This window comes from Schistocerca serialis, chromosome 10 (assembly GCF_023864345.2).
Source record: "Schistocerca serialis cubense isolate TAMUIC-IGC-003099 chromosome 10, iqSchSeri2.2, whole genome shotgun sequence".
NCBI lineage: Eukaryota > Metazoa > Arthropoda > Insecta > Orthoptera > Acrididae > Schistocerca > Schistocerca serialis.
In genome coordinates this window covers 176,514,710-176,536,100 of record NC_064647.1, presented here as the reverse complement: position 1 = coordinate 176,536,100, position 21,391 = coordinate 176,514,710, and the positions used below count along the sequence as shown (strand labels likewise).

At 40.3% G+C, this 21,391-nt stretch overlaps 1 protein-coding gene across 1 annotated transcript in view; it reads right to left on the bottom strand.

Annotated features, from left to right (window-relative positions):
* The window catches only part of LOC126425298 (nuclear factor related to kappa-B-binding protein), a 195,619-nt gene that overhangs the window by 135,248 nt on the left and 38,980 nt on the right, over positions 1-21,391 (bottom strand). The window contains exons 8-10 of the mRNA XM_050088276.1: positions 19,776-20,237; positions 15,635-15,864; positions 474-895 (exon numbers count right to left, since the gene is read on the bottom strand). Coding sequence (XP_049944233.1) covers positions 474-895; positions 15,635-15,864; positions 19,776-20,237 — 1,114 coding nt within the window. The remainder of the gene's footprint in view (positions 1-473; positions 896-15,634; positions 15,865-19,775; positions 20,238-21,391) is intronic.

The following is a 21,391-nucleotide window of genomic DNA, read 5'->3' as shown; positions in this document are numbered from 1 at the left end:
GGGATCACAAGGATAAGAGAAATTACGCCACATACAAAATACAATCTGCAAATTAAACAGGAAAGAACAATGATAATTTTGGAACACTGCACCATACATCATGCATTCTGCAATGGCTCTTGGAGTATATAGGTAAATGTATATGTGGGTTGGAGACAAGGCAATGAGAACATATAACAACACAGCAAGCAGCCCCTGAAGAAGATGATGACAAGGTCAGTTGTTAAAATATTGTGTATAAATGGATTAAACAACTCAGTTTCACACACAAAAGCATTCCATCCAATCAGTTGTGTCGAGGAAAATGAAAGATCAGAGTGGGAGGCAACAGAGCCAAGTTTCCTTGGGAGGAACAGTCCAATCCTCTCACTTTCAAACACCAACTAATCTGATTGCAACAGAAGCACAATAGAAAGCCCAAGCAATTTGCAGTTTTCACTCAGTATTATTCGGTAATTGTGCCTTCCACCGACCTGCTCCCGGTAGATCTCCTTCTCGGCAGCAGTGCTGGGCCGCACCACCCAAGTCGTGGGGCATCTGGGCGGCGGTGGAGACTGTGCACGGTCGTCGTCATCCGTGCTCTGCCCCGGCACCTCGCCGCCGTCTCCCTCCGAGGCGTCCGCCACCCTCACGTGATCTGCCCCCGCAGTGCCCTTCTCCCTCTCCCTCTCCCTCTCTCGGCCGTGGTGGGAGTGCCGCCTCCCGCCAGGTCCCCCGTGCTGCGCGGGGGGCGGTGGCGGCCGCGGCCCGACGGCTCGCATCTCGTCCCGGCGCAGCAGCCAGTGCTGGCAGAGTGGCAGCAGGTGGGAATCTGAGTCCCTCCCGGCACCAATCCACTGGTACGCTTGGTTCGGTTTGCGTTCCAAATACGGCACAAATTCGTCTGGCTGAAAATCTGCAGGAATAGTGACAAAAGATAGAGTGTAATCAATAAATTGATTACGCAATTTGAACACATTTACAGTTTTTAAAAGAGAATTTTTTCATACATTTAGTGCGTATTTAAGGATGTCAGAATACTACCACTTCAAACCATTCTCTGTGAATAGTGCTACCTGCACAGCTTCAATGTACTTAAAGAACACCATCACAGAACCACCAAACAATGTTGTTTGTTGTATTTATTTATTAACAATCTGTTTTGGTAAGTGATCATCTTCAAGTCACCTTCACACACTTAGCAACATTCAAAGAAGCACACACAAAGGTACAAACACAAAACTTTGCAAGCAAGTACACTGAGATCCGATATGTAAATGATCCAAGTATGTTGCTAATGCACGTGCCCACAGACACTGCAGTGATATTACAATCGACCAGAGGTCCCTATTTAAGTAGCGGATAGTGGACGAGTCATACATGTGATGATCACATCCTGACTCGAGGAGGACGTCAACAGGCACAGAATGCCAAGTAGACATGTTAGATGACATCTCACAGTTATGCCAATTTTTAGGAGGGTTTTAATCATCGTCATGAAAACTGCTGACTGGTCAACAAACTGTGCGGCTCACAAGTTTGATTGTTCGGAGTGTTCTGTCAGACAATGTCGGGAGCAGTGGACACGAGATGGTACCCACATGTGAAGTACCAGGTCTGGAGCGACCAGGGAGACGACACCGGAATGACGTTGACAGCCACTGATTGGAAAGACGTGGTGATCAGTGATGAATCCCAAGTCTTCTTTTGGTAACAGATGATAACTGCATACAGATGCAGAGACAGTCTGGTGAAAGGTACTGTTCAACCCACGCTGTCACACGCCATAGTGCCTGCACAGCCAGAATAAGGGTTTGGGGGGACCATAGCCTAAGATAGCCGGTCCCCTCTAATTGTGGTACTTGGAACCTTAACAGGCCACCATTATGTTGATGACATTCTTCAATGCCATGTAGCACCTATCCTACATGGTCTACCAGGAGCAATTTTCCAGCAAGATAATGCTCGTCCACACACAGTTCAAGTTGTTCAAGACTTCCTACATCACATTTTGTCTCTTCCATAGCTGGCTGCTTACCAGACTTGTTCCCTACAGAGCACATGTGTGACCAGCTGGAACGCCAGATGCTGCTTTATCACTCTATACATGATTTTGGAAGGGACTGTTCAAGATTTGTGGACCATTCTGCCCCACGACAACATGAGACGTCTAATCAACTCGATCCCGAACCTCATCATAGGATGTATTGCAGTAAAAGGTGGTTCAACATATTAATGATGTTGCACTGTTGTTGTCTACTTTTGCATATTGATTTCGAGATCAAGTCAGTCTCTCATTTGTACCATTAAGTCTAATTAATTTCTATTTGACCGAATACTCTCATCTTGGCGCACTATTTAAAATGTTCATGAATGTATAAACAGAGGTAAAAGAAATAGTATATGTCAAAATTAGAGTGAACTATTGTGTCTAGCAGATACTTACATGTACCAATACATCAGGTTAAAAGAAGATCCCTTGGCTACAAGTATGTAATTATTAATAGCTGTAGTTTTTTATGAACATTACAATATGAAAACGTTTTAACAAGGCTGTGTTCATAGAACATTTGCAACATGAACTGACATAATCTTTTCGTTATGTAAGCAAAATTATATATGATGGAATGTAATATAAGACAACATACAATTACATCATTCTAGTCAACATTCTAGCATGTATGTTTTCAAGGCTTCATGGTCCATGTGGTTTCCTCTGTTTTATTTGTTTTGTCAGTTTTATTCATTGCCCACAACCAAGAACATAGGTATTGTACATTATGCATCTCTGATGAAGCCACAACCAATTATGCCAGCTTGTAGTAAAACAGCTGTTTTTGTATGATAACAAACGTCAGCTGATTCAGCCGTCAGATTTGCTGAGACAGTATGTGGAACAGTGCAACGGATTGTCAATTTATGCACTTAGTGATGGATAGAAAAATGTATAAGACAATGGCTACATACATAAGTGACAGATACTGACAGCTACTCTGGTTACGTTTTTCCATACCTATGATATGCAACTCCAATTGTCTAATCATTTCCCTCAGTCAAGTCCTGTGTTGTGCACGGCTGTTCCTGTAGAGGGTATATATAAGCAGGCAGCCCGAATCTCGTGTTGTTCCATTCTCATATGATACATCCCAGATGCCCATTTTGCATGTCGGTCTCACAATGGGGGACGCACACCCTATGAGAACTGAGTGATCTCCAAACAGGACACTAGTAGGACCCGTTGTGGAGTACTGTTTGAGTGTTTGGGATCCACACCAGGTCAGATTGAAAGAAGACTTCGAAGCAATTAAGAAAAGAGCTGCTAAAGACGTTACCGGTAGATTCGAACAACATGCAAGTATTATGGAGGTGCTATGGGAACTCTAACGGGAATCACTGGAGGGAAGGCAACTTTCTTTTTGAGGGGCACTAGTGAGAAAATTTAGGGAACCAGCATTTGAACCTGACTTCAGAACAATTCTACTGCCCCCCCCCCCCCCCCCTCTCCCAACGCACATTTTGAATAAGGGCCATGAGGATAAGATTGGAGAGGTTAGGTTTTGTACAGAGGTATACCAACTGTTGTTTTTTCCTTGTTCTACTCGTGAGCCAAACACGAAAGGAAATGACTAGTATTGGTACAGGATGCCCCATATCCCACATCATACAGTGGATTGCGGAGTATGTATGTAGACGTAGATGTATATGCAAATGTAGACAGTTTCCTGGCATTAGCTCTCCCTTTGCAGGGATATGTGGTGGCAGCTTACTCTTCCGTCTAGCGACACAGTTAGACTCTAGTGTTCCCTCCAGAAACTGAATCCTAATGATGGAGCTATTTCTAGATTTCAGGCAGCTGACTACAGTTTAACAAACATGCAGCAGATGGTGTCAATTCATTGGTCTGCTTCACCCCCTCGACATCGGCAGCAACGGCCGTTCTGACAGTGCGGGGAGCTATGCAAAACAGTCAGTCATTCAGGTAGTCTAACTGACTACAATGTCATTTTGCTTGATTGACCAGGTTCACTCCACACAGTTGAGGTGCACTCTGCAGCTGTCACACACAAAGCAAGAGTAGATATTCTCAGGGCTTGGCGACTAGCTCCTCATGATTTAGATGCTCAAGGTGATGATAACTGTGTACTTGTCACCAAGGAGACTTCCTTCAGCATGACACAATGTGTGTGTGTTTTCCATTTTGGAAGATGACCTTTTAGCTGAAAGCTTAAATGTATAGCAATCTTTCTGTTGTGCCCTCTGTGACTCAATGTCTCCTCTATGGTGAGCACCAATCTATCCTTTTCATAATATTGATGATATTCCATCCTGGACTTTCCACAGTTTGATAAATTTCTTTGTGATGGAAAGCAGTTTGATGTGCTGTCCCATCACAAACTGTTAACAAAGGTACAAGCATATGGAATAGGTTGCCAAATATGTGGGCAGTTTGAAGACTTCTGAAGTACCAGAAACCAATATACTATCCTCAATGGCAGGTGTTTCTTCAGGCATGCCTTGTTCTCCCATCCGCCGCCCCCCCCCCCCCCCCCGCCCCCCCCAATCTTTTTGAGTCATTAGTCTTCTGACTGGTTTGATGCGGCCCACCACAAATTCCTCTCTTATGACAACCTTTTCAGCTTGGAGTAGCACTTAAAACCTACATCCTCAATTATATGCTGGATGCATTCCAACCAATGTTTTTCTCCATAGTTTTTATGCCCTACAGCTTCCTCCAGCACTATGGAAGTTATTCCATGGCATCTTAACTGATGTCCTGCCACCCCTTCCCTTCTTCTTGTCAGTGTTTTCCATATATACATTTCCTCAATGATTCTGCAGGAAACCACCTCATTCCTTACCTTACCAGTCCACCTACTTTTTGTTCTGTATGAATGTAAATGATCTGATGGACTGAGTGAGCAGCAATCTGCAACTGTTTGCTGATGATGCACAGGTTTACTGGAAGGTATCATCACGAAGTAACTGTAGAAGGATACACGGCGAGTTCGACAAAATTTCTAGTTGGTGTGATGAATGGCAGCTAGCTCTAAATGTAGAAAAATGTAAGTTCATGCAGCTGAGTAGGAAAAACAATCCCTTAATGTTCGAATACAGCATTAGTAGTGCGCTGCTTGACACAGTATGTCAATTAAATATCTAGGCATAATGTTGCAAAGTGATATGAAATGGAATGAGCATGTAACAACACTAGTAGAGAAGAGGTATGACTGGCTTCAGTTTACTAGGAGTATTTTAGAAAAGCGTAGTCCACCTATAAAGGTCAAACACCACTGCCGCAGTGGCGTGATGGCACACACAATTGCCATTCCCACCTGGAAGCAGCAGATGCTAGCGGTAGCCAATGACAGGCAGCCACTGAGATATGGGTCGGGACCCACTGAAAAGCATTTCAATGTGCACCATGGAGACAGGTTCATTCATCAACATAGCTCATAATGGTGACTTAGAATATGCAATTGCAGTACACATATTTCAAACACTCTGTGAATATTTGTCAGTCCATCTCTAAACTGCCACTGACATTATCATAGCAATGATAGACATAAAGCCAACACCCATCCATCATAGTGGTACAAGTTTACAAGTCTACCAACAACATGGATTATGAACAGTTTGGAAGGATGAATGATAAAATAAAGAAATATAATCAGATTGTTAAAGAAGACAAACATTTTAAATGTGATGAAAGACTGGAATTTGGTAGCAGGGATAGAAAGATGAAATAGGAGAATATGGGCTAGGTGGAGCCGCCTGGTACAATTTCACACAGAGAATAATTTGATCATCACTAAACTCTGTTCAAAAATCATGAAGGAAGGATGTGTACCAGATTTTAAATTCTAAGGCGTTTCCAGGTGCAGATGCAGATCGACAATAATTTATTGAATATTACAACAAAAGAGACAGCTACATGGAGCGAATTAAGAGATGAAACCTGAATAAGTTAAGACCCATAGGTTGTCGATAATCTTAAAAGGGATAATTAGGCAATGACTGATTGAAATAAAGAAAAGAATACACTACAAGACAAATGGGTATCTTTGAGTGAACCGGAAATGAGAGCAGCAGAAGATATAAAGGAGAAAAAGGTACAGTAGAAATTTTTGCATGATGTTGGGTTGGGTTGTTTGGGGGGAGGAGACCAGACAGCGAGGTCGTCATTCATCGGATTAGGGAAGGACGGGGAAGGAAGTCGGCCATGCCCTTTCAAAGGAACCATCCCGGCATTTGCCTGGAGCAATTTAGGGAAATCACGGAAAACCTAAATCAGGATGGCTGGACGCAGGATTGAACCATCGTCCTCCCGAATGTGAGCCCAGTGTGCTTTGCATGATGTAATGACTTCAATTGACAACAGGAGAAAATTTGAAAAAGAAGTAAGCCGAGTAGGAAATAGGAAGCACCAATGTCTAAAAAATTATACTGTCAGAAAGTGCAAAATCATAAATCAATAAAGCCTTTGCAATTGCAGTTGGAAAAGGTAGATGCTGCACGTAGGACAAATAAATTAATAAAAAGCTTTGGAACAAAGAAAAGCAATTGTAAGAATATCAACAGCTCAGATGGCAAGCGAGAACTAAGCAGAGAAGAGAAGGCTGGAAGGTGGACCCAATATGTGTATGGGGGCTGGTGGAGGGGGGTCTATACAATCTAAACTGAGCACAATGTTAGAATCCTGTGGAATGTGTGATCACGCGATGCAATACTGAAAACTATCTTAGTCGAAGACCTTCATTTATGGCATTTGTAGATTTATAGAAAGCTTTTGAGAATCTTGACTGAAGTACACTCTTAGAAGATCCACAGGTATCAGCAATAAAACACAGGCACACAAAATTATTTACAGCTTGTATAGAAACCGGATAGTAATCGTAAAACTTCAAGGTCTTGAAAGGGAAGTAATAGTTGAGAAGACAGAATTAGAGAAGATATAAAATGTAGGCTGGTAATAGCAAGAAAAGCACTCCTCAAAATAAAAATAAAAATTAAAAAAATAAAAAATTGTTGACATCAATTATAAATTTAAGTGTTGGGAAGTACTGTGTGATTGTGAAGTGTGTATGTAAGTGAAATAAGTACAATAAAGAGTTCTGTCAAGAAGACAATGGATGCTTTCAAAATGTAGTGCTAAAGAAGAATGCTGAATATTACATATGTAGATCCTATAACTAATGAAGAGGTACTGAATCAACCACCCCCATGAACCATGCACCTTGCCATTGGTGGGGAGGCCTGCGTGCCTCAGTGATACAGATGGCCGTACCGTAGGTGACCACAACGGAGGGGTATCTGTTGAGAGGCCAGACACACGTGTGGTTCCTGAAGAGGGGCAGCAGCCTTTTCAGTAGTTGCAGGGGCAACAGTCTGGATGATTGACTGATCTGGCCTTGCAACACTAACCAAAATGGCCTTGCTGTGCTGGTACTGCGAACAGCTGAAAGTGAGGGGAAACTACAGCCATAATATTTCCCGAGGGCATGCAGCTTTACTGTATGGTTAAATGATGATGGTGTCCTCTTGGGTAAAATATTCCAGAGGTAAAATAGTCCCCCATTTGGATCTCCAGGATGGGACTACTCAGGAGGACGTCGTTATCAGGAGAAAGAAAACTGGCGTTCTACGGATCGGAGCGTGGAATGTCAGATTCCTTAATTGGGCAGGTAGGTTAGAAAATTTAAAAAGGGAAATGGATAGGTTAAAGTTAAATATAGTGGGAATTAGTGAAGTTCGGTGGCAGGAGGAACAAGACTTTTTGTCAGGTGAATACAGGGTTATAAATACAAAATCAAATAGGGGTAATGCAGGAGTAGGTTTAATAATGAATAAAAAAAATAGGAGTGCGGGTAAGCTACTACAAACAGCATAGTGAACGCATTATCGTGGCCAAGATAGACACAAAGCCCATGCCTACTACAGTGGTACAAGTTTATATGCCAACTAGCTCTGCAGATGATGAAGAAATTGATGAAATGTATGATGAGATAAAAGCCAGGTAATGAAGCGAGACGAAAATTTAATAGTCATGGGTGACTGGAATTCGAGAGTAGGAAAAGGGGGAGAAGGAAACATAGTGGGTGAATATGGATTGGGGGAGAGAAATGAAAGAGGAAGCCCTCTGGTAGAATTTTACACAGAGCATAACTTAATCATAGATAACACTTGGTTCAAGAATCATAAAAGAAGGTTGTATACATGGAAGAATCCTGGAGATACTAGAAGGTATCAGATAGATTATATAATGGTAAGATAGAGATTTTGTAAGATGTTTCCAGGGGCAGATGTGGACTCTGAACACAATCTATTGGTTATGAACTGTATATTAAAACTGAAGAAACTGCAAAAAGGTGGGAATTTAAGGAGATGGAACCTGGATAAACTGAAGGAACCACAGGTTGTACAGAGTTTCAGAGAGAGCATATGGGAACAATTGGCAGGAATGGGGGAAAGAAATACAGTAGAAGAAGAATGGGTAGCTCTGAGGGATGAAGTAGTGAAGGCAGCAGAGGATCAAGTAGGTAAAAAGACAAGGGCTAGTAGAAATCCTTGGGTAACAGAAGAAATATTGAATTTAATTGATGAAAGGAGAAAATATAAAAAATGAAGCAGGCAAAAAGGAATACAAATGTCTCAAAAATGAGATCAACAGGAAGTGCAAAATGGCTAAGCAGGGATGGCTAGAGGACAAATGTAAGGATGTAGAGGCTTATCTCACTAGGGGTAAGATAGATACTGCCTACAGGAAAATTAAAGAGACCTTTGGAAAAAAGAGAGCCACTAGTATGAATATCAAGAGCTCAGATGAAAACCCAGTTCTAAGCAAAGAAGGGAAAGCAGAAAGGTGGAAGGAGTATATAGAGGGTCTATACAAGGGCAATGTACTTGAGGACAATATTATGGAAATGGAAGAGGATGTAGATGAAGATGAAATGGGAGATACGATACTGCGTGAAGAGTTTGACAGAGCACTGAAAGACCTGAGTCGAAACAAGGCCCCGGGAGTAGACAACATTCCATTAGAACTACTGACGGCCTTGGGAGAGCCAGTCCTGACAAAACTCTACCATCTGGTGAGCAAGAAGTATGAGACAGGTGAAATACCCTCAGACTTCAAGAAGAATATAATAATTCCAATCCCAAAGAAAGCAGGTGTTGACAGATGTGAAAATTACCAAACTATCAGTTTAATAAGTCACAGCTGCAAAATACTAACGCGAATTCTTTACAGACTAATGGAAAAACTGGTAGAAGCCGACTTCGACGAAGATCAGTTTGGATTCCGTAGAAATGTTGGAACACGTGAGGCAATACTGACCCTACGACTTATCTTACAAAATAGATTAAGGAAAGGCAAACCTACATTTCTAGCATTTGTAGACTTAGAGAAAGCTTTTGACAATGTTGACTGGAATACTCTCTTTCAAATTCTGAAGGTGGCAGGGGTAAAATACAGGGAACGAAAGGCTATTTACAATTTGTACAGAAACCAGATGGCAGTTATAAGAGTCGAGGGGCATGAAAGGGAAGCAGCGGTTGGGAAGGGAGTGAGACAGGGTTGTAGCCTCTCCCCGCTGTTATTCAATCTGTATATTGAGCAAGCAGTAAAGGAAACAAAAGAAAAATTCGGAGTAGGTATTAAAGTCCATGGAGAAGAAATAAAAACTTTGAGGTTCGCTGATGACATTGTAATTCTGTCAGAGACAGCAAAGGACTTGGAAGAGCAGTTGAATGGAATGGACAGTGTCTTGAAAGGAGGATATAAGATGAACATCAACAAAAGCAAAACGAGGTTAATGGAATGTAGCCGAATTAAGTCGGGTGATGCCGAGGGAAGTACATTTGGAAATGAGACACTTAAAGTAGTAAAGGAGTTTTGCTATTTGGGGAGCAAAATAACTGATGATGGTCGAAGTAGAGAGCATATAAAATATAGACTGGCAATGGCATGTAAAGCGTTTCTGAAGAAGAGAAATTTGTTAACATCGAGTATTGATTTAAGTGTCAGGAAGTCGTTTCTGAAAGTATTTGTATGGAGTGTAGCCATGTATGGAAGTGAAACATGGACAATAAATAGTTTGGACAGAAGAGAATAGAAGCTTTCGAAATGTGGTGTTACGGAAGAATGCTCAAGATTAGATGGGTAGATCACATAACTAATGAGGAGGTATTGAATAGAATTGGGGAGAAGAGGAGTTTGTGGCACAACTTGACAAAAGAAGGGACCGGTTGGTAGGACATGTTCTGAGGCATCAAGGGATCACAAATTTAGTGTTCGAGGGCAGCATGGAGGGTAAAAATCGTAGAGAGAGACCAAGAGATGAATGCACTAAGCAGATTCAGAAGGATGTAGGCTGCAGTAGGTACTGGGAGATGAAGAAGCTTGGGCAGGATAGAGTAGCATGGAGAGCTGCATCAAACCAGTCTCAGGACTGAAGACAACAACAACAACAACTACTGAATCAAACTGAAGAGAAAAAGTAATTTATGGCACAACTTGTCTGTTGGTTGACAAGGATGTATTATGAGGGATCAAGGAATCATTAGTTTGGCAATGGGAAGCAAAATTATATATATGATGCAGTAGTTCGATAGAGATGAAGAAGATTACATGGAATAGACTACAGCAGAACACTGTATCAACACAGTCTTCAAGCTGAAAACCACAACTAACATATATACGTATTGTGGCCTTGTTAACGCAGCCCTGCAGCAGCTAGCAGCACCTTCGTGCATTTGTTTCCAGATTATTTTTTTAATATAGTGGCTAATATGTATCACTTGTGCAACATTCACCAGAATATCCACATTTCAAGTAATCAGGCAAATTAGCATAGATTAATTAACACAGAGAAATAAGTGAAGCTATCCACAATGAGATTTTCACTCTGCAGCAGAGTGTGCGCCAATATGAAACTTTCTGGCAGATTAAAACTCTGTGCCGGACCGAGACTCGTACTCGGGACCTTTGCCTTTCGCGGACAAGCGCTCTACCAACTGAGCTACCCAAGCACGTCTCACGACTCACTCCTGAAAGAAAGGATCAGGAGTGCTAGTTCTGCAAGGTTCGCAGGAGAGCTTCTGTAAAGTTTGGAAGGTAGGAGACGAGGTACTGGCAGAAGTAAAGCTGTGAGGACGGGGCGTGAGTCGTGCTTGGGTAGCTCAGTTGGTAGAGCACTTGCCTGCAAAAGGCAAAGGTCCCGAGTTCGAGTCTCGGTCCGGCACACAGTTTTAATCTGCCAGGAAGTTTCAAGTGAAGCTATGTTTGAAAGTAATTGTACCGGAACTTGGAAAATTGCAATTTGACTTCAAGTAATACAGGTGTAGCTATAATTTTATATAACATGGTATTTATTGATTATATTATTATAGCACGTCATAAAGAAGAGACTTTCAGGAATTTATGAGTAGTTTCTTAAATCAACAACAGAGGCATGCACCGAGCCTGTGCAGCCCACCTGGGACCGTAGCATTGACTGCCAGGTGAGCCCCTACTAACACTGCCCGGTAAGCCCATTGAGTCGCACCAGGCACTGCCAGACTGAGCGGTGCCCCACTGGAACCCGAGGTCACCCGGGTGCCCGTGTGGCTTAGCAGTTCGTCAAGTTGCGCATCTCCCAGGCGTCACACCATTAAGGATGCAAAACGAAAAGGATCAAGAACGCCCTGTTCCTAACCTATCAAACTTCACGATTCTCAAAGGAGTGCAGGCAATTCAGAAAGCAATTCCGCATATGTGTGGCTTGTCATTCCCAGCACTGCCTGCTTCTCGGTTGCACCGAGCCTTGTTGACATCTGGGGCCAGCTGGGTATCCGACAAGCTGTGGGCCTCCACGGTGCATTGCAGCTCGCACATTCCATTGCCAGTATATTTGAGCTTTACTACCTGCAGTATGGGCAACAGGACGGCACACTCGGCCGGGCCGAGCTCGGGCAGGTAAATGTGACGTGATGCAAGGCTCTAGTCAATACAACTAAAAATGTTTAAATAAATGTATGTCTGGAAAGCTTCATTTGTCAGATATCACTTACAGAGAGTACTCATTAGGAAATATCAGGCAGTAATTATAATTTGCCCTTAGTGTCAACAATTCTGCATGTATTACCCGAGAGTACCAAGCTGTCTCAGAGCGAAAAAGTCTCACATGTATTCCAGTCCTTATACCACCCATAATGAACACTGCAGTGAATAAATATCCTCACCATACCTCAACTAGCATGAAAATCAACACTAAACATTCAACACGCATCCTGCATTGAATGCAACAGATAGACATTGTAGAATGATGCTACTGGCCGGAGCATCACATCGTACACTGACCCTTGCCACAGCACACTGTCCCACCACCCGAATTCCTAGGTGCATGATGGTTTGCGTGCGTGTGGTTTTCTACTTAAATGAGGAGGCACAATCCTTGATAACCTCAAAAAGATGACTACAATGAAAGTGATGCAGAACAACACATATGCAGGCACCACACAAAATACTTATGTATATCTCTACACTTGACAACGAGAAAAAATTCTCGAAATGTGACATGCTAAGCATGTAAAAATACAGGACTGGTGCAGTGTTTCATTATTTAAATAATGAATGACAGCTGCACGCTTTCCAAAAACATCGATTTGACGTACAAAATCGAGTCAAACGTTTTTGCTTTCCAGGCAGTTATCAGTTACAATTACATCAGCAGTTTATATCAGATAATAAACCTTTGTTAGATAATAAACACGAATAATACACCTTTATTAGATAATAAACAAGTAAGTTGAGAAGTATTTTGGTGCCTATTTGTACAAATATCATACATAAAATGCGAAAAGGCAAGTGGGTATTCTATACGTACCCTTTACAGCTTAAAATGTTATTGCCCACATTTTACTTTTTCCCCACATTTTAGCCCATTTTTTTAAAGTCCCCTGAAAAGTGTAAAAGCAAGGTTTCAATGTAATTATCTTTTCAAGGGATATGCAAGAGCATAGAAAACATTTGTGTGTTCAAAAGATTACGAGGTGCCCTTTTGACACTCAGCACAGAAAAATGTCACTTTGTGGTGGAAGAGATTAACTATTTGGGTCATATCATTAATAGGGATGGTGTAAGGACCAGTCCAAGAGTTTCTGGTACCACGAACAACCAAGGAATTATAATCTTTTCTCGGTCCCGCAAATTGTTACAGGAAATTTGTGAAGGAGTTTGTGGACACTGCCAAGCCACTGAAACAGTTGCTGAAGAAGGAGATTAAATTTGTATGGTCAGCAGAATACCAGGAAGCATATGTTGAGTTGAAGAGATGTTCATATTGAGTCTGGTGTTGGTACGTCCAGACTTTCAGAAGTTCATTTTGTCATGTGATGTGTCAAATCACACTCTGGGGTGTGTTTTGCCTCAGTAGGTCAACAGACAAGAACATCCTGTTGCCTATACACCAAGACAGTTGATAACAGCAGAGAACACTTAAGTCTTCAACAGAAAGAGAAATGCTTAGTTTGATATGCCGAGTGAAGTACTTTCAGTGTTACCTGTACAGGAGAAAGTTCAAGGTAGTGACAAACCACACTGCTTTGAAGCAATTACTGAGTTTCAAGGAACAGTCCAGCAGACTGACAAGGTGGGCATTGATACTCAGCAAACTTGAGTATGAAATAATGCAAAAACAAGGAAAGAAACATGGAAATGCAGATGGGCTAATCAGAAAAATAGCTGCAATGCAGGCAATAGGTCAGGACCTTGGGGAATGGGAAGCAGCACAGAGTGCTTGTGAAGAGTATAAGAAGTATGGCAAGCAACAGTGGTTTAGCATGCACAATAAATTATTATGTACAGATACGAAATTGGGACAAAGAGCGGTTGTGTCTACAGAGGCTGCTGGCCTCAGCAGTGAGAGGTGTTGGCCCAGCAGCATCAGGCGGGAGTTGCAGCCCGCTCATCAGTCCCAGCCGGTGTCAGTGAGGAGAGGCATGTCTGACTCACTACGTCCTGAAGCAAGACCAATAAAGTTCTTTCTAAATGTTAATAGTGTTTGCCCTGAGCCCCACAGCCTGTCACCACCACTCACACATTCCCCAGCACACAGAGCACGACTTAGCTAGCGGAAATAACATTAAAAAATTTATTGGAAATAATTTCTTAAGAATACTGACATTAATACACCTTTAAACCTCAAAATTTTCATCATAAATTGAAATGTACGGTGGCACGCTGAAAAGTAATGCCTTTGATTTTAAATAAAACATATGTTATTAAGGTTCTACATCTGTACTCTTGTCTACATATCTGCAGCCCTCTGCAGATAGAACTGTAGCATGTAACATAGTGGTGCGTAACATAACTGTGTCAGTGCCCAAGAAACAGAATACTGTAATCGAGTTTAGAATTCGAAGAGTTTGTCAACACTTACAGCACCTTCTCCTTCAGCAGGACAATGCCAGACCACAGACGAGTGCTGTGACACCTGCACCAATCCATTATGCGGGTTCACTTGTCATCGATCATCCTCCACGCCGTCCCGCTTGGTTTCATCTGATTTTCATCTGTTTCCAAAACTTTAACACCTCCGAGGGCTTTGAACAGGTGCATGCATACGCAAGGCTGTGGCTCCGTCAAAGAAGTCATCGTGTCAACAAACTGGCTCTTGCTGGGAGAAATGAGTTCATCACCGAGGTGACCACATTGAGAAATAAATGTGTAGACATGAAGAATAAAGATATAGGATACTAATAACATTTGTTTTATTTAAAAAGTTTTAAGAGTTTTCACACAAAAATTCAGAAGCATTACTTTTCAACACATCCTCGTAATTTGATTTTTATTTATTTATTTATTTTTATTTTTTATTTATTTTTTTTTTTTTTTTGCATCGCAAATTTGTTCTGTATAGAAAACTGTCTGTAATTGAAAACAGCTATTTTTGAGAACTCTTGAGTCTCAAAAGAGAATCTATTTAAGACCAAATGTGGCATCACTGGTTATTCACTTTGTTCACAACTCTGAAATGTATGACAATAATGTCTATTGTTTTAACCACAGTTTAAGTTCATTTCAGATTAGTTCAGCTGCCTCTTGGATGTGAAACACGAAACATATATGCCATTTATTTTCAGTTGCTTTAAAACATTCATGCATCTAAGAAATTTCAATATTTTTTCTTCTGGCAACTTCTCTATGAACAATTATTTGTAAGTCAAGATGTTTTGTGAACAAATTTTTGGGTAGAAATATGGGAATAAATTGTAAGTTGGAGAACAAAACTGTAATTCTGTCTATTAAAATAATGGATCTGAAAGTTTAATACTATTATGCGTGAAGAATAACACCATCTCCTGAACAACTTATGACAATGAAAGAACAGTAACTTCTGTAATTATATATGACACATTTATTGTAAACATTATTATAAAATGCATTATTCACGTTAATTAGTATAAAGGCATGGAAAATCATTTATGTTTAAAGGACTAGTATCACATAGGTGTGTCATAACTGGACCTCACTTTCTGAACCACCCTTATATTATTGTAGATGAAAAACTGTTATATACCTGAACAAAAAGATGACAAAATCTATTCTGGCACAGCTTCACACACACACACACACACACACACACACACACACACACACACACACACACGCACTCACCAGGGTAGTCACCACAGAGGAAACCGATGGCAGAGGGCAGCAAGCTGACCCACGAGTCAGGTGCCAGGTGGTACCAGTCGTTGAGGGGCGAGATGGGGTTCTCCTGCCAGGCCCGCAACCTATCCTGGAGGGTCGGCATTGCCATCCGGTGTTGCACCGTCGAGCAAATCACATCTCGGATCAACGAGAAGAAGCAGGTGTGCGTCTCCTGCATCAGCTCAGGAGCCGGCCTGGTAACACAAAAAGATTTCTCAAAATCAAAATTATACAGAACTTGTTAAAACCGGTAAGAAGTAACACACAGCCACAAGCACAAAACTAAGAGACCCTACTACTATGAAAAAAAAAAAAAAAACTCACAATAGGAGGAGTGCTGTGATTTGATGCTTGTTAATGTCAACATAAATGATAAAATAGAGGGGAAAGACAGCCGGAGTCTGCTACAGCAACGTAAACACCACCACATGGAGCTCTTGTCCGACCTTTTGACCGATTTTCCTCAGCTAATTCTGATACTATAAATGTTAGCATACAGCTCCATGCACAAAAATTATAGCTGACCCTGCATCACTATGGTGTAGAGGAGGACAAGAGAAAATACTTTTTTATCTTCATAGCCTCAGTCCATCTTCTCACTGTGCATACCAATTGATCTTGGCATAAAACCCTGTCTGGCACTGCTTACATCACAACAGCGAATATCAATAATAATAATAATAATAATAATAATAATAATAACACTACATGGCAAGCACCTGTATCATCTAACACAGCCACACATTGATCAAGACGCATCCAACACATGGCTAAGAAAAGGCAATATATACAGTGAGACGGAAGGATTCATGATTGCAATACAGGATCAAACAATAAACACCAGATATTACAGCAAGCATATTATTAAAGATCCCAATACCACAACAGATAAATGCAGACTTTGCAAACAACAAATAGAAACAGTAGATCACATCACAAGCGGATGTACAATACTAGCTAATACAGAATACCCCAGAAGACACGACAATGTAGCGAAAATAATACATCAACAACTTGCCATACAACATAAACTAATAAAACAACTCGTTCCCATATACAAGTATGCACCACAAAATGTACTGGAGAATGATGAATACAAATTATACTGGAACAGAACCATTATAACAGATAAAACAACACCACATAACAAACCTGACATCATACTCACCAATAAAAAGAAGAAATTAACACAACTAATCGAAATATCCATACCCAATACAATAAATATACAGAAGAAAACAGGAGAAAAAATTGAAAAATACATCCAACTGGCTGAGGAAGTCAAGGACATGTGGCATCAGGATAAAGTTGACATTGTACCAATTATACTATCAACTACAGGAGTCATACCACACAATATCCACCAGTACATCAACACAATACAGCTACATCCAAACATATATATACAACTACAGAAATCTGTAATTATTGATACATGTTCAATTACCGGAAAGTTCCTAAATGCAATGTAACATATACCGCACAGTTAAAAGGAAGTCACACTTGATCAAGGTCCGCATCACTTTCCATTTTTAACCAGACATAACGTCTCAGAAATGAAAGAAATAATAATAATAATGTACTTGATTCTTTATCTTGTTGGATATCAAAGTGAACAATGTTAACTACAGAGTAAAATTATGCTTCCCTCTGGGCGCTATCATCTGTTTAACAGGTTACTTCAATACCTCGAACCACTCACAAGATGAATGTGTTGTTACATCTTATATGACTGACCCTGATGTCTGAATGCTTACCAATGAATTTTTATACTGTATAGCTGCAACTTCATAAAATAATAGATTTCAAGAAAAATACACAGTGCACCACAGCCAAAAGCTGAATTGAAATGATGAGTAAAGAAGGAATTTACCAAAGTATGTAGGACACATACATGTAACAGCAAACAAAAGGCTGATTTCTTTTACAGAATGACTGATAATTAACTAACCCAAAAATATTCCAATAATTTTACTAAATGATATCAATAATATCTGGGATCACTGATATTAAAATCATGTACGTAACTAACATTCTATACTACTCTAAGTGACTATCAAGGGACACGGTCCCAATTATTGCTATCAAATGGCGTCTGGGGCCAACAAACATTTATTTTCAATATTTCCCATAAATTTAAAATTCTGTCAAAATCTACGCATTAATAGGTGTAATCTTATGCGAAAGCTTGAACACATTAAAACAAGTATTACAGTTAGGGCTGCGTGCTTCTCTGGAGGCAGCATAACTGAAGGCTCGCAAAATATGCCGACTTTATTTGTCGGTTATTTGAGAATAAAAGCACTTAGTGACTTCTAACAAAGTTTACACGTAACTTCAAACCTTTACTAAACTTTTTCTCACTGACACCCTCCACAAAGTGATGAAAGAAACAAAGTTTATCGTTCACCACATATTCACATTTTTGTAGTAAAATGTCAGCATTGGACGTGATCTTTTCTAACTGTGGAAAATCTAGGATGGAATAATGACAATATTATGGAGAGGATAGATTGCTACTCACCATACAGAAGAGACATGGAATTGCAGAAAAATGCAACAAGAAGACTGCAACACATTTGAGCTTTCGGCCACAAGGCCTTCTTCTAAAGTAGAAAACACACGCACATTCACATGAGCACAACTCCCAAACATATGACCACTGAGGCCGACATTTCAGAGCCTCAGTGGCCAGACAGTAAGTTGTGCTTGTGTGAATCTGGGCGTGTGTTTTCTCCTTTAGAAGAATGGCTTAAGACTGAAAGCTGAAGGTGTAGCAGTCTTTTCCTCGTGCCTGACTACAATGCAACGCCTCCTCCGCATGGTGAGCAACAATCTATCGTTTCCACAAAGCTGTCATTACAGAGATAATGTTTTAATTTATTACTTCTTTGCTACCAATTCTATATGCAACATAGTTTGCAGACAGTATCCACAAATACCCTGACTGTACTTGCAAAATTATTTCATTGTCCAACATGTAGTGCACAAGATATTACTTTATAAACATTGAGATGCATGAAAAACTAGCTTTTGGTTAAAATGTTGCACAATAATAAAACTTGAGCATAAAGCATGATGTTTCAGTATATTATTTATTTTTAATAATTAGTTCATCAACTCTAAGATGCCTATTTCCATTAAACCTAATGCTAATGTGACTGAATATCTCAACAATACATAGTTAGGGTGTGACTGCCCTAGCGTTGTCAATGATGGAACAGGGGTGACATGTAAATAACTGAAAATGAACAAAATTAGAGGAAAATCCAAGGTTTCAGGTTTTTTCATTGATTTGTGAGAATTCTGATGAGGTATAACCACTATGGGCAGTTGTGACAATTGGAAGGAATGACATACAAAGCATTACTCTAGAATACAGGTACAAATTTCTAGTCCGAAAATGAATTTCATATGCAAGCCACTTCATCTCTGTGTATCTGTGGAACCAACATCCATTTGAAACCGCTCACTGCAGTCAAATGTTGGTCTACCTCTACAACCCCCCCCCCCCCCCCCTCCTACACGCACACGCATTTGCATTTAACTGACAATTCCTTGATGTGTCAAGAAGTGTCTTATCAACTGATCCCTTCATTTAGTAAACGTATCTGAAGGTATTTTCTCCTTGACTCAATTCAATATATTTCCATTAGTTATCTGTATAACACATCCAATTTTCAGGATTCTTCTCTAGCACCACATTTCAAAAGTTTGTACTCTCATCTTGTCTTTTGTACTCTCACCTTGTCTCTACTTTTTAACACACAAGTTTCAGTGCCTATCTGCAAGACAATATTAATTCACTTCAATCGACCTTCCAACTCCTTTGCTGTCTCTGATAGAATTAAAATGTTATTGGCAAACTTCAAGTGTTTACTTCTGCCCTGACCACCTAGAAAAAAAGACATCTATAAAACTGTTAGGCTGTGGTGTGGGTGTAAGAGCAGGGGGAAGGGAGTGCATACATAAGTTGTGCTCTTTAGCTCAGTTTGCCGAAGATCCCAGTTTGAGGCCCAGTCCGGCCCACACCCTTATTCTGCCAGTAAGTTTCAAATTAGTGCATATTCTGCTGCAGAGTGAAATATTTATTCCAGGTACTCACTTTATGTCAGAAGAATCTTCCAGGTCGACAGGCAGGTTCATCATGTCGATGCCGTCAAGGTCCTGCAGGGTGGCGATGTTGTAGGCCTTTCGGACGTGTACGAGGCGCGGCTGGTACGGCTGCTTCTGCTGCTTATGCTCTGGTCGCTGCTGTTGCTTCTGCTGCTCCTGCCTCTGCAGCTGCTTCTGCTGCTGTTGCTGCTGCAGCAATGACGAGCTGTGCCGGTCCAGCACTATCGTGGCCGAGCCGTCCTGCTTGGTGGTCCACGCCTCACCCGGCTCCAGCTTTATCATCTGCACCTGCTGGTGCACTGTTTCTGCTGGCTCCATCTTCACCTGCACCTGTTGCTGCTGCTGTTGCTGTTGTTGTTGTTGCTGTTGCTGTTGCTGCTGCTGCTGACTACTACGGTTGTTCGGATGCGATTGCGATTGCACTGCTTTCCCGGCACCTCGAGGTGAAGACCTGCAGAAAAATCCTCTTTGGAACATTAACAGCTGAAACATATCTTTACGAACTATGGGCATCCCAATTATAGATTTGGAACAATACTTACAAAGAGCAGTAGGACTGACTTTTTGAAACCATCTATACTATAATGTAGATTAAGATCAAATGTATCACACCCTGCAGGCATTCATTCTGGTGGGTCATCGATTGCAAGTATTCGACAAAAAATAAATTCGGAATTTTCTGTGATGCTCAATAGGGTAAAAAAAATTATACATTCTAAATGTGTTGCATGGTGTAATGGATAGGATACAGACTTCTCATGCAGAAAGTCATGGGATTGAATTTCATCAAGTACTTTAAATCCTTTCCTTTTTTGAATTTTTATTAAAATTATTTCAACATTATTTTTACTCAATCAACATGTTTAAATATAATTTTTAATTTCTATTCCTTCATCACATCCTTTTAATCATCATATCAAATTCTTCATTTGCTCTCATTTTTCTTCGTATCACCTTTTTTCCACTTGAAATCTTTGTTCATGTGATTTTAATTAATTTTATGCATTAACTTCAATTTAACTTCTTCTGTTTTACCATCATATTTTTTGTCCATGTTATCGCATTTATTATTTCTATTTCCCATATTCTCTAATTTCATTTTCCATACTCCTCCTTTCATTTTAATCTTCATCTGCGTTATTCTGCTCATAGGGCAATATGAATTTACACTGTTTTAAACGTTTGTATGATTACCATTTAAAAAATGCACATCTTGTAACAAAAAATACATTTTTTATTTCAATGCAAGGCCAATATAAACAAAAAATCTTTTCATCTTTTGTTTATCAACTGATACACAGGCAGTTTCAAATAATTAAATATCATAATAGATAAATATAATTAAATTCACACTCATAAAAATTCTGAGTGGAAAAGGAAGAATACAAATGAAGAAGTTTATACAATGATTAAAATGAAGTGACAAAAGCATAGCAATAAAAAAAAATACATTTAAACCATTAACTGAATAAAAATGATAAAAGTCATTTCAATAAAGATTTAAAAATAAAAAAATTAAAGAACTTGATCAGTTTCAAACCCACAACCTTCTGAAAGTGGAGGCATCACCCTATCCACTACACCACGTAACCACTCTGTAATATA